This window comes from Antennarius striatus, chromosome 9, assembly GCF_040054535.1.
Source record: "Antennarius striatus isolate MH-2024 chromosome 9, ASM4005453v1, whole genome shotgun sequence".
Taxonomy (NCBI): Eukaryota; Metazoa; Chordata; class Actinopteri; order Lophiiformes; family Antennariidae; genus Antennarius; species Antennarius striatus.
In genome coordinates, this window is record NC_090784.1 from 12848337 (window position 1) to 12861039 (window position 12703).

At 39.8% G+C, this 12703-nt stretch overlaps 1 protein-coding gene across 5 annotated transcripts; it reads right to left on the reverse strand.

Annotated features, from left to right (window-relative positions):
* Positions 1–21: 21 nt before the first annotated feature.
* Positions 22–11569, reverse strand: si:dkey-262k9.2 (uncharacterized). Of its 5 annotated transcripts, none has more exons than XM_068324561.1 (8): positions 11443–11569; positions 4758–4822; positions 4276–4311; positions 3837–3869; positions 2521–2577; positions 2328–2396; positions 2081–2123; positions 22–868 (listed from the first exon to the last, which is right to left on the reverse strand). In XM_068324561.1, the coding sequence occupies exons 2-8, from the start codon at positions 4804–4806 to the stop codon at positions 826–828; spliced, it is 330 nt and encodes a 109-aa protein (XP_068180662.1). In that variant the 5' UTR covers positions 4807–4822; positions 11443–11569; the 3' UTR covers positions 22–825. The 5 variants fall into 5 exon arrangements, with proteins under 5 accessions (XP_068180662.1, XP_068180666.1, XP_068180665.1 ...); XM_068324565.1 differs by lacking the exon at positions 11443–11569 and adding an exon at positions 10201–11034; XM_068324564.1 differs by lacking the exon at positions 11443–11569 and adding an exon at positions 10284–11033.
* Positions 11570–12703: the final 1134 nt, after the last annotated feature.

Genomic DNA, 12703 nt, shown 5'->3' on the forward strand with positions numbered 1-12703 from the left:
ACACACACACACACACACACACACACACACACACAGCTTCCCCCTGCTGGTGAGTTATTAATCCAAATCTCTACTGCATTCAGAGGGTGATATACACTTGCCAGACTGAGGCATAAGACTTTAAAAATAAAAAATAAAAAAGACGGGGAAAAGTAAACACCATCACACATGGTGGTGGTTGATTAATTTGTTGCCTTCCAAAATGTTCTCACTGGCTATTTCCACTGGCTTCATTCTTACAGAGGTGAATTGGGTACAGGTTTTTATGCACCACTTTCTGTCATTCCTAATGGGCCAGAAAGAGAGGATGTCAGACAAGTGAAGAGGAGACTGGAGTGAGAACTTGGTTGGCTTAGTGTGGATTAGCTCGGTTTGTCTCGCTCATCAACAATTTCAAACTGACAGGTCTATTCCACATCACAGCAAATCAAACACAAATACAGATTTCACGGCAGAACTGCTGAGAATAATTTCTTTCAGGTAAAAAAAAAAAAGGGGGGGGGGGCTGTGGCTGTCCTAAATTACTGCTTTTAACAAAAGAAGCTTGGATCCACATTCACTGCGTTCAAATGGAATTCCTCAAATAGAATCCAATTAGATTGTCTGAAGACATTCCAACTGTCCCAGGCTAAATTACATGTATAGTAAAAAAAAACAAAAAAATAACACAAACAAAAAAATAAACTATGTGTGAACTGAATTTCGAGAAGAAAACTCTTGTGGAAACAAATGCTAAATGTCCTGAGATAAGAAGGAGATCACATAGTTCCCTGCATTGCTCCTCCTTTGTCTGCATGTTAAGAAGACTGCTTCTCCCACCAGGAACTAAACACCTTTGTGGTTCTGCTCTGTAGGAACTGAGTAGATCCTGAAGAGAGACAGGAAGGAAATAAAGGAGAGAGGAGGGTTAGGAGAGCGCAAAACTAAAAAGTATGTCATCTTTCAGATATTTTCTGGTTCTTTTCCATTTTGTTACCAGAAAGACAGAAGTAAAGCACCTCGTGTGACGGAATTGAGGAAATGGCATATCTGCCACAACGCTGCAGGGCTCTGACAGGTGCAACGGCGACTGCATCACCCCAAAACACAGCTCATCCCCAGGTGGGGCTTATAAACCTGGCAAAGCACTGTTGATTCAACAAGCCAGAGGTTGCTCTGTGATTAAGCTTCTTCAGCAGAGCGATCAATCAGCACCAAACACTGCCAGAGCTGACTACAACTTCAGGAGGCAGAAAATAATCCTGCACAGGAATTTAACCCTTGCAGATAATCCTGGGCATCTGCTCAACAATGTCAGTCCTGCTGCTTACAGATCTCCAGGGACTAATTTTAGTCACACTAACAGCCGACCCATAAATTCTGACCCGACCAGCAGGTCACATACTGTATATTACTGCAGCGCAGAACAAAAGAAACCTGATTACTCTGCAGAATGTTGTCCTACAGCCGACTGCCTTTAAATAAGTATGGAAATGAGGCAAAAAAACTAAAGTGAGAGCAGTTCTCTGTGTAACTGGTTCAGGCTGTTCTGCTGTCCGATTGCTTTTGGCAGATAGTTGTCATGGCGCCATGACTATGTTTACGATGGTTTTTTTTTTTTATTATTTCGGAGCAGTTGACTCAGGCCTCAGTTCATGAGGTAAGCTTTGCAACAGGTTAGGTCTTGTCCACACTGATCAGTCATAGGCCCAGTGGCAACGTCTTAGAGCTATTGTTTGATGGAGAAGATGGAAAAGCTGAGCAGTAGGGAGCGTTTGGCAGCAGCCTCAGACTGTGATACTAATTACTGTTCAAGTCCAGACAGGCTCAGGTGGGTGGATGCTTGTGTTGTTGTGATTCTGATGGTTGGAATGAATTGAGGGAAATTGGCAAAGCAGCAAAAAGGCTGTTATCCACCAGACTGGTTTTTTCACCTGCAGGCTGACTTAGCGAAAAATAGAACAAGTTTTTCTTAGTACAACACTAAGACAGTATAAACAGAAGCCATAGGGCCATATTGTTGAGTGTGAGAATGAAGAACACAGAATATAAGACAGCCTACTTCAAATCTGACATCAGAAGTACGAAAATTTGACCTTACCCTTGCTGCCGATTGTTCATGTGACGTCTAACCAACATTATAGCTGCGAGAAAAAGAAATGTAACAAAGATCACTACTGCACAATAGAGAAGTTCGTATTTGCTTTAGAATTAACAGCTTTACACGGTACATCGAGACTGCAGTGATTCCTGTCAAGCACTGTAAGGCTTAGAGTATTTGTTAACCATACGAATGAAAAAAATTCCGTTTTTCAACATTTTGTCTAAATTGAACACATCATACTTACTGACTATTGCTGCAACTGATAGAGTCAGAGCAGTCACAGCTACAATGATGACAATTAGAGTAAACTGATCTGTAAGAAAAAAATCGGATTTTACTTTATAATTTATTCATTTATAAAAGTTTACTGAGTTATCATTGAGAATTTTAATACATTTGTTGTATATCACTAATTCTAGCAAAAATGTTCATCCCACCTGTCTTGTCTTCTTCCCCTATTTCTGGCAGCGTGTCAGGGCCCCGTTTGCTCAGAACTACATTCAATATGAAAAAGTTGACACAAGTTATGTTGATTTCAAATGCACTTTACATTTCACCTCCCACACAACTGCTGTACATCTACAACGTACAGAAAACAAACTTACAGTCTAAAGATTCCAAAAGAATTTGCTCAGAGTTTTGTGGGCTTAATAGACGATTGGAGTCATCACCTAAAAGCATTCTATTATCAAGGAAATATGATCCTCTGCTGTTTTGCAGAGAAGATAATGAGGAGATCAAAATTACTATCTGCATAGTGCTAATAACACCACAAACAGCAGCCCACTCTGTCTTATTATAAAACCCACCAAACACCACCCCAGCTCATTAAATGCTTATTTCATTTGAGCACAAAATTAAGTTTTTTCCAAGACAAGCTAATTTTATGTATAAAACTAACAAGATGTTAGACTAAGCTAAGTGGCTTAGCAGTTTCATATTTACCATATGGGCATGAGAGTTTTATCTTGGCAATCTCCTCATCAAGCTCTCAGGAGGACATGAATAGTAATAGTTCTACTTGTGTGGTGGCAATCTTTTTGTTTATGTTTGTTATATTGTCAGAATAGTAAAAAAGGCAACCAGAGGAACTGTTGAACGATGACAATGAAAAACACTGATTATATTACTGTATAATATGTAATCACTAACATGACATTACTATTTTTTAAATATCATGGGATGTGACTGTATATAACAATGTCCACACTTAAACAACTAACAATAAATTAATAAATTCGTTTATTTAATTAATAAATAAGCGTGTGTGTGAGCATCTAGAGGGAAGGAGTGAGACTTCTGAGGAGAAATGCTGCTCTTCTGATCATTGACTGGTCACGGCCCTGCTCTATAAATCTATCAAATATCCATCAAAGTGAAGATGAGGAGTGACAGAGAGAGAATGAGAATGCCAATGCTGATTAGTTGACCGGCAGGATGGCAGAGATGTTGACATAGTCGTTGGCCTTTTGGCAGAATCCACAGGGCCTTTTCCAGGGAGCTAATTGATTTCATTTAAGGCTTAATGGTTGGGAGGAGGGAGAGCCAAGAGGAGACACAGGCCTTTACACTTCCACTCGAGCACACTACACAGAATGCTGAATTACTGGTAAATTATTATAAAAGCCATAATCATCCCATTCTCTCTGCTAAACAGATACCAATGATGCGTTTGTGTGTTAGCATTTAGAAGCTATAAAATCTTACTACTCCCTCTCAAATCTACATGTGGGAATGGATTTCATAAAGTCACCTTCAGCTTCAGTTAAATCTTCATCATCCATATCTGAGGGGAAAAAAAGGGAGAAATATATCCTTTAAAAAATAACACAGAATAAACTATTTGTGGATAACCCCTACATAGTGAGAGTAAACCCACAAATGAATACAGAATTGTTTAGCATTTGTTTAACATCAGTACAAATATAGAGACAGTTAAGAACCAAAAGTATTAACTATTGCCTTGTTCTTTATTCTACTAAACATGATATTTGCTACTTCGGGTCAACACATGTTGGGCATGATCCTTGATATTTGATTATTGATTATATCAGGAAGATCAACTAAACTTTAAATTTGCAACAAGGACAAGTATTGGCGCTGATAACAAACCAAGACTCATTGATGACTGGATCAAGTGCCAATGAGTCTTATCCAGCAGTATTTTTAACCTGTTAATTTTTCCTGCTTACCTCCATCTGCTGATCCTTCAATATCCTTTGAAACAGCTTTAAAAAAAAGAAGAAGCAAAAAACAGGATTCGAGTTAGTGCACATTCACACAGTAAAAACAATAATTGTGAAAACATCCCTAGTGAAGACCACTATAGTATTCATTGATTGTTAACTGACTGTAAAGCACAAACTTTTGAGCCATAGTAAGTGTATCACAGTTATGCATGTACTATTATACTATTATACATGTACTATTGTACAATTATTTGGTGACGTCTATAATCTTTTCCGATCCTAGATCACATAAAAGAAAAGCAGTGGATTCCTGTGAATTGGAGTACGTATTCCTTCCGTATTGACACGTGTTAACTGAAGAGGAAACTGCAAGAGAGTGCTCAAGCATAGGTCTGTGCAGAAAAAAAAAAACATGCTGGCTCTGTGATGCATAGAACATGATTAGATCCTTATCACCTGAAAGCATCACAGAGATGAGAACGTACCAGTGATGGCTGGTAGCAGCAGCAGGCACAGGAACAGCAATCGGATCATTGTAAAATGCTGTGGGCTGAAAGAAAAGTTAAAAATATCTACTATTATTAAAAAGTTAAAAATATCTGCCTGATATTCAGTGACTGGTGTTTGAGGAAAACTTGGTGTTGTGGTTAAAAATAATGCATGATCCAATTTGTCTATAATTGGGGCTGCAGTCTAATTAGAGCTTCAGGATCACATACTGCTAGTCAGTGGAAAAATTCCAAGCAAGCATGTCTTTGTGCTGTTTTGACTGGTTTAAAAGCATGCATGCAGATAGAGATTGTAATCTGTGGTAGGTGGTAGCAAAAAGGTCAGGGAATGACAACCTCTTTTCCCATAGTGCTCAGCAGAAAAGCTATACCAAGGATTCTGTCCGTGTCAGCTGGCAAACAATTATTCAGTATTTTCCCTTCCTGATGCAAAGTCTGTGTGCCATGCCAGGTGTTCAGAAAAAAAAAAGAGTGATCAGTGAACTTCCACTGGCCTAACAGAATGAAATCAAATATTTTCACACTTATTGCATCCTGCTAGAGCAGGGGTATCATAGTCAAATACATGGAGGGCCAAAAACACAAATTTTCTACAAGCCAAGGGACGGACTGGTTCAATGTTTATTAAAACATATTGAAATGAACATAGCCTATTGAACCAACACAATGTATATTATTTAATGATTAAATTAATACAGCAATATCTTGTTGTTGCTCTGTCCGTAGCTTTAAGGGGAAACCTTTTCAACAGGCAAACAGCAAAAAAGTAAATGAACTTCAAAAACAAAATGTGTTTCTTAATATCAAGAGAAATACATAAATAAAATTGCATGCATTATAAACTGAAATTACATTATTGTGCAATCATTATTGCATGAACATTAATAATATTGTGCATACACAATAATAATGCATCCTTGTGCAAAAAATATTTTTAAAAAAAAAAGATTATTGTGCTGCTCTACAATCCTATCAATCACTGCTTTCAAATCATTAAAAAAAAATCAATTAAGTTGTGTACTTCATCATGGCTATCTGCAATTTTCCCTGATTCCATTCAACTCAAATAAATATGCATAAATAAAATAAAATACAAAAATCAATGGCACACAGACAAAGCAATACTTCCTTCAGAGACATCATGTCTTGTAGAAACAAATGTAAAAATTTAACTGAATTTAAAACTGAAAATACGTTACTCCTGTGTGATGCTCACTTTTCTGAGGCTGACCCTGGTATTTGATGATGTCTCATCTTCCGTACAAGTTCATGAATGTTCAGGGTCAGGCTCTGAGCTGAGGAAACCCTCAGGATTGAGTGAAGGTGTTTATCAGTCGGACGGCTCCTCTGTGATGTTTTGTTCAGCTTCATCAGAGAACAATTGTTCACACAGGTCTGTGCTATGAAACATAGAGAGCGTTCGAGCAACTTGGATGCACAGCTGGGGCATCGTGTCAGGGATGAAACGTGCAAACTCAGCAGAAGACACACAGGTTTACCTTTTACCTCTCTGAACATAAACTCTGACTCCCACCTGGCTTGAAACCCTCTGCTCTCAGCGTCCACCTTCCCTTTAGCCATTTTTGAGAAGGGGAGTAGCTAAATTCAACCTCTGCTCTGACTGCTGATAAACATCCATCCATCCATTGTCATGATAGCTTCATCCGCTATCGTAGGTCACGGGAAGCTGGAGCCTATCCCAGCTGGCTTAGGGCGTCAGGCAGGGGAAACTCTGGGCCAGTGCACCGCAGAGCTACACAGAGACAGACAACCAAGCACACACTCATCCCTACGGTCAATTTGGGATCGGTCAATTAACCTGAATCACATGTTTTTGGAGGTGGGAGGAAGCTGGAGAACCCGGAGAGAACCCAAGCAGACACGGGGAGAACATGCAAACTCCACATGGACACGGGGAGAACATGCAAACTCCACATGGAGCGTGATGTGAGCCTGGAACCACCTTGCTGAGCGGCGATAGAGCTACCCACTGCACCACGGTGCTGACCTGCTGATAAACATTGAAACCCAAAGCCTGCTTGCTGCGCTGTACTGACTTCCGCTACTGTTGCATTGTGGGGAATGTGGTTTTAGTGGGTGCAAAACACCAACGGGCCAATGTGGCCTGCGGGCCGGTTCTAATAGTAATTAAAAATCATTCGGTGGGCCATAAATAATTCGCCACGGGTCAGATCTCACCCGTGGGCCTTGACTTTGCCATATGTGTGCTCGAATAATGAGTATAGTAAAATTTCAGTCTAGCATGGACTTTATCTTATTCCGTGTGATAGATTTAAATTGGCTGTGATTCCTTTTTGTAAGTGTGCATTGTTGATGTGAAGGAAATATCTCACAACTTCCTCAAAGCACAGAGTTCTAAACAAACCCTACCTCCGTTCCCCATTACCACAACTATGTAGATGTGAAATGCAGATGTTCTCAGTCTTCAAAACAAAGCCCCAGCTGTAGCCAACACAATATGAATGGGGATATTTTTAAGTGGGAACACATAGTGGGCTCTTTTCCAGTTTAGCTCCCAGATGAAGCCACAGATTAAGCCACTCAGATCTGTTCAAATCCGAAATAGGAAGTCATTTACGCAAGGAGTGATACTGTACACAGAGGGAACTCTCCCACTGACCTTTGTGCCAAACGTTATATTATAGAGGGCTCGTCATTGTTAGCCATGCCTATTGTGTGCATGTTTCCTATTTGGTCAGTGACTACGTGGAAAGAACTGAAATGACCTGTATTGTTAGGAATAGATTATAAAACAGGACTAAGGAATAGAAGAAAACCTTTTAGATGTGTACTCTCCATCCCCTCCTCCATACAGGAGTTACAACTCACTGTATTCTACTCATGGCTACAATATGAGGAAGTGGATCATGTCCACCATATGGCGAGTGGATTAAAATGACCATGTATAGTAAACAGAAGTGAAAAGGAGTGTATCCTGGGTATCAATAGACCAGCAAACACCAGATTATCATTTCAATTTTTTTACAGCTTTATGAAAAACCTCAGCATAGTGTCCAAATATTCTCATTGTAGTAATTAACGTCCAGAAATCATGTGAGACAAATATCTAACCAGTAGGCCTGCGAGGAACAAGTACAGCTCAGTTCACAATAACGTTATCTTCATGCATTAGCAGAACTGCATTAACAACCGCTTCAGTTGACTGTATTGGAAAAAGATATTAATCACACAACTGAGGCTGACTGGAGAAGGAGTGCAGTGTGGGCTGTTCTGGCCAGTTGAATGGCTGCAGTAAATCTCTGAGCACAAACAACCCAAGAAGCTGCAAATAAAATCTCCCTCTGTATCCAATTTACTTTTCAGAGTCACTTTGGGTGAAATAATAAGATTATCCAATTTGGAAATATTTATCAACCCAGTCCAGTGCCTTTGTGTCAAAATGGCTCCAGAAGCTTGTATTTTATTTCAAATTGGGTAATATATTCTTATACATTTGAATGCCGCTCAAATTTGCTCTTTAATACCAAATGCCATTTGTAACTTAGAATGACCAGCAGCTTGCTTAGATAGAAACACTTCTGTTTTTCGAGCTTGACATGCAAGGATCATTGAAAGTGAGTGCACTATTGTACAGACATGGAAGCTAGAATGCAGCTCTAATAGCAGGTATACTGGCCCATTGCTGAAGGGTGAATGTGTTCACTACATTCTTCCACTGACAGCATTAATGTTGACTCCCACACCTGTCTAGCCAGAGCAGTCTAAAGTATACCCAACTTTGGTTTACCAGGAGCCCTTTCCTTCCAAACATCCCACTAATATCAGCAAAACACACACATAAACACACACCTGTCTGCATGTACACAACAGACGAGGAAGAAACTACTTATCTACTTTCACTCTTTATGCATCACTAACACAACAGATAATAATCACTAATGTGCAAAGGTATTACAGACACTGTGGCTGAGAGACTTCATGGAGAGAGAAATACAAGTAAGAAAAATTAAGGGAGAAAAAGAGAGAAGGCAGTGAAGAATCGCAGATAAAATAATCCATAAAAAGAGAATGAGCACGGAAACAAAGAAAGATTAAGGCAGGGAGAAAGGCAACAAGATCATTAGTTATTCATTGCCATTCAATTTTAGAAAAGTAGTCACTTACTCTAATTCATTGGAGAAGATTTATTGAAATGTTTACTGATCTCTACATCAGCAGTTATCTTTGTAGAAGATGTTTAAGTGTGGTTGAACACACTCCCTCTCTTTTGCCGCCCTGAACTGCTGAGCTAAGAACCAATTAAGAAAAAACTTGACAGCACTCAGAGTTAAAATTCCAGGTAGCTCAGGTGATCAATTGCGTCATTATAAATACAAGTAATAGTCCCATTATAGTTTGGCCCACATAGCAGGAGTTCTTGATCATGAAGAAACTATTGGATTATCACTTACAGGTAGATCCAGATCAAAACTGGATAACTTCTAGATCTAATGTGGATGACAGTGTGCAATTTGTACCCATGCGTTACTCATGAGTTTAGAAGAAATCATTTTCAGGAATTGATTCTGGATCCAGATGATGACACAGGTCACAATCAGAATGACTTTCTTCTTGGGAAAAGACTAAATCAAATCTATTAACAACTTATTGAATGAACCAAAAGACAAAAATGTTGAGGCTGGTAAAAGCATTACCCCATTGGAAGAAGTAATATAAATAAATTAAGGCAAAATGCACAATACCTCAGTTGATGTCTGGCTAACCAGTGTGTGATGCACCATCAAATTACAGTGAGTCTAAAAAGCACACAGTTATTTCCAATAGACTTGGTGAATGAGCTCTGGGTCAACAAGGCCAACAGCAGAACAACTGAGAGGATATGAGAGTGTGTCAAACTATGACAAAATGCAGACGCATATCCTGTATTCACCTTCCTCTCTGTGTATTGGGGTGTGTGTGTGTGTGTGTGTGTGTGTGTGTGTGTGTGTGTGTGTGTGTGTGTGTGTGTGTGTGTGTGTGTGTGTGTGTGTGTGCGCGCGCGGACACATACAGATGTTACTAAGATATGATTCTACAAATAGTAGAAGTTTTAACGTCTGCAAACGAATAAGCCGACTTAGGGCCAAAAAAAATGACTCATCTCAGACTCATCTTTTATCAGATAGTGATCAAGTGTGTATCCTCAACATCACTTAGACTTACAGACCTGTGCCAGGCAGGCACAAGAGAATATACTATGTTTCATTAAAACATAGCATGTTTATTTTAAAAAACAACAACATTTTATTTGGCGCCCCTGCTTCACTTTCCAAAACTCTAGTCGATTGGCTCATCAAGAGAAGAGCAGGGAAGGCGAAATAAACGCAGAACAAACAGAGCAGGACAGAAACAGGTAGTGCAGACCGAGGACCGTCATTTTGAATAACAAATAACCTACCTATCGATGAAGCACAGTTATATTTGCAAAATATACAATAGAGTCCGTTTGAGGAAATGAAGGCTTTAAAATCATATCTTTACATTTAACGAGGCACAGCCGAGCGGCGCGTCGACAGGAGGGCGGTTTGCAGCTGTGCGGCCGCGGTCACGACGCGCTTCCCACGTGTGAGCAGGGGATCCACAGCTGTGTCATTTCTCGCCGATACTGTTCCCGTGTTCGTCATTTCATTTCGCTACTGTGGAAATGTACATGTCGTGTCAGACCTGCTCTACGGTTTCAGGATAACTAGTTTAAAATCCCACGATGTGTTTTTGAGCGTTGTTTCCAATAGAAGTAGTAAAAAGTCTATCGCTATTTAATTCCACTGTTAAAACGGGATTATTAGTGGAACTACTGTAATTGGTGGAACTATTAGTTCCAACAAATGACAGGCTCATAAAAGCATTCCATGCTAAGGTGTGCTAACAGCCCATCTTTTTATCATTTCATATTTTGTTGGTACTTCATCCATTTTTGCTTTTTCTGAAATAGCCTAGGATATTTGTTTTCAGAATCCTGATACTTCAGTTTTTCTTCTCAGTTTTCTTGTTTCACAGCTGTAATTTTCTTCTCTGCCCCTTCAACCCTGTTGACCCGTTAAATGAATTGTGTTATATTTGTAGGAAATTAAAACAATATTACAAGGTCATGTGCATAAAACTCACTGTACAACCAGAGTAGTAACGGACTTAAAATTCTAATTACTTTGTCCCATTTTGCCTTCACCCTTCCCCACCTCATTTGCAGCACAGCTTCATCAGGTCATTCCTCTTTTGCCTGCAACACTCAAGTCTCAACAGTTCTGTTGTGTACCTTGAAGGATTCTATTTGTTCAGTTTTGAGTGATGCTTTGGGTGGGGTGACCTGCCTGCCAAAGGAACCTCAGAAATCTGTCCACTGTTAGAGGGAATTATGGTCAGTAATTAGTTGGTTGGGAAATACGCTGCTGTCTTTGCTCTGAAATGTGATCAGATATTTACATTGTGTGTAGAAATAAATAACACTCATCACATGTTTGCCTTGATTCTTTGAAGAACTTTAGCTCATGATGAAAAATATCCTATTTTGTTTCATATGAACTCTTGTCATAGTGTTCATACAACTACTTCTTCTAGAAGGTAATCAATGCATTGCACATACAACAGTATTATGCAAGTAAGCTCTCATTAATTTAAGACAATGTTGAAAAGGTGAACTTACCGGTACTTTTAGATGGGCTGCTGCTCAGGGTTGCTTCGATACACTGCTGTTATACTGTTGCTTCCTCGTCAAGAACTTTGTTATCATGGAAACTAGACAGAGTGGTGAAGGTGCACGTTCATACAGGTGTACTCAGTCAGGAACTGGCAGCTATGTTCTTCATTGGCTGCTGAACTAACTGAAACCTGACACCAACAGCCATATCTCTGTTGCACAAGTGGACTTTCTGTGCACTCTGGGAACATTGCTCATTGCTCACAATAGATCTTATCATTGCAGTATAAGTGAGTTATTTGCTGTCATAAATTTATCGACTGTTGTCTGAGGAATCTATTTTACTATGGAAATTGTGCATTTGTTTAAGGTGGATGTGCATTTCCTGAAGTTGTGGTGTGGGGGGATAATGAAATATTTGAATTGAGTTAAATGTGTAACTCTATTTTATTTTCTACTCTGGAAGGCCTAGAAGGAAGCGTCTGTTGATGTTTCCCCCTCATAGTGACCCAATAGCATATGTTCACTGAAATTTGGACCTCAGTCATTGTAGAGGTTCTGGGAAGTGTCTGTATACAGCCGACCCTCTCTGCAAGCCAGTCAAAGTCTATTCACCTGGGGCAAGTGATCACTCCTCCTCCCTCCTGAGTGTGAAGTCAACAAAGGCCTATTACTGTCCTCATCTCTTTGTGTACACACACTGTTTGCAACCACAAGCTTCTCCATGATGTGTCCTCCTTCGGGTCCTGATACTATCCCTTTACTCCTTACTTCCTGAACCACCATGTCATCAGCGAGGTGATGATCAAAAGATCAAACCACATGAAATGTACTTTAAAGGCTATACCAACCCCAGGAGTAGGTAGTGCTTTTAAACTGGAGCAACTCCAGCTTGAGCTAAACACAAATGAAGCTGTTGGTGTTGAGGTCGGTTTTATGTGCTCCAAACACACCATTTGGGGATTCCTTGTTAGATTCTATATTGAAACTAGTGTCTCACAAGTTTTTGTTACATTATCCCTCCCTAGGTAAACACAGAACTGAGTTCCAGTTTCCTGTTTGCAATGGCTAAAAGCAAAACTGAGGAGATTTCCATCGGAACAAGACAAATGTGTGACAGCCTACAGCTTGTTTACTTCAAATATTACATAAGCAGCAGCCTTCAACTATAACAGTCCTGCTATCTGTGTATATCTGTTGGACTGAGCCTGTGTGGATTGGAGCGAGCAAGTTGCTCAGTGTCCTGATGAAGCAATGCCTACCTCTC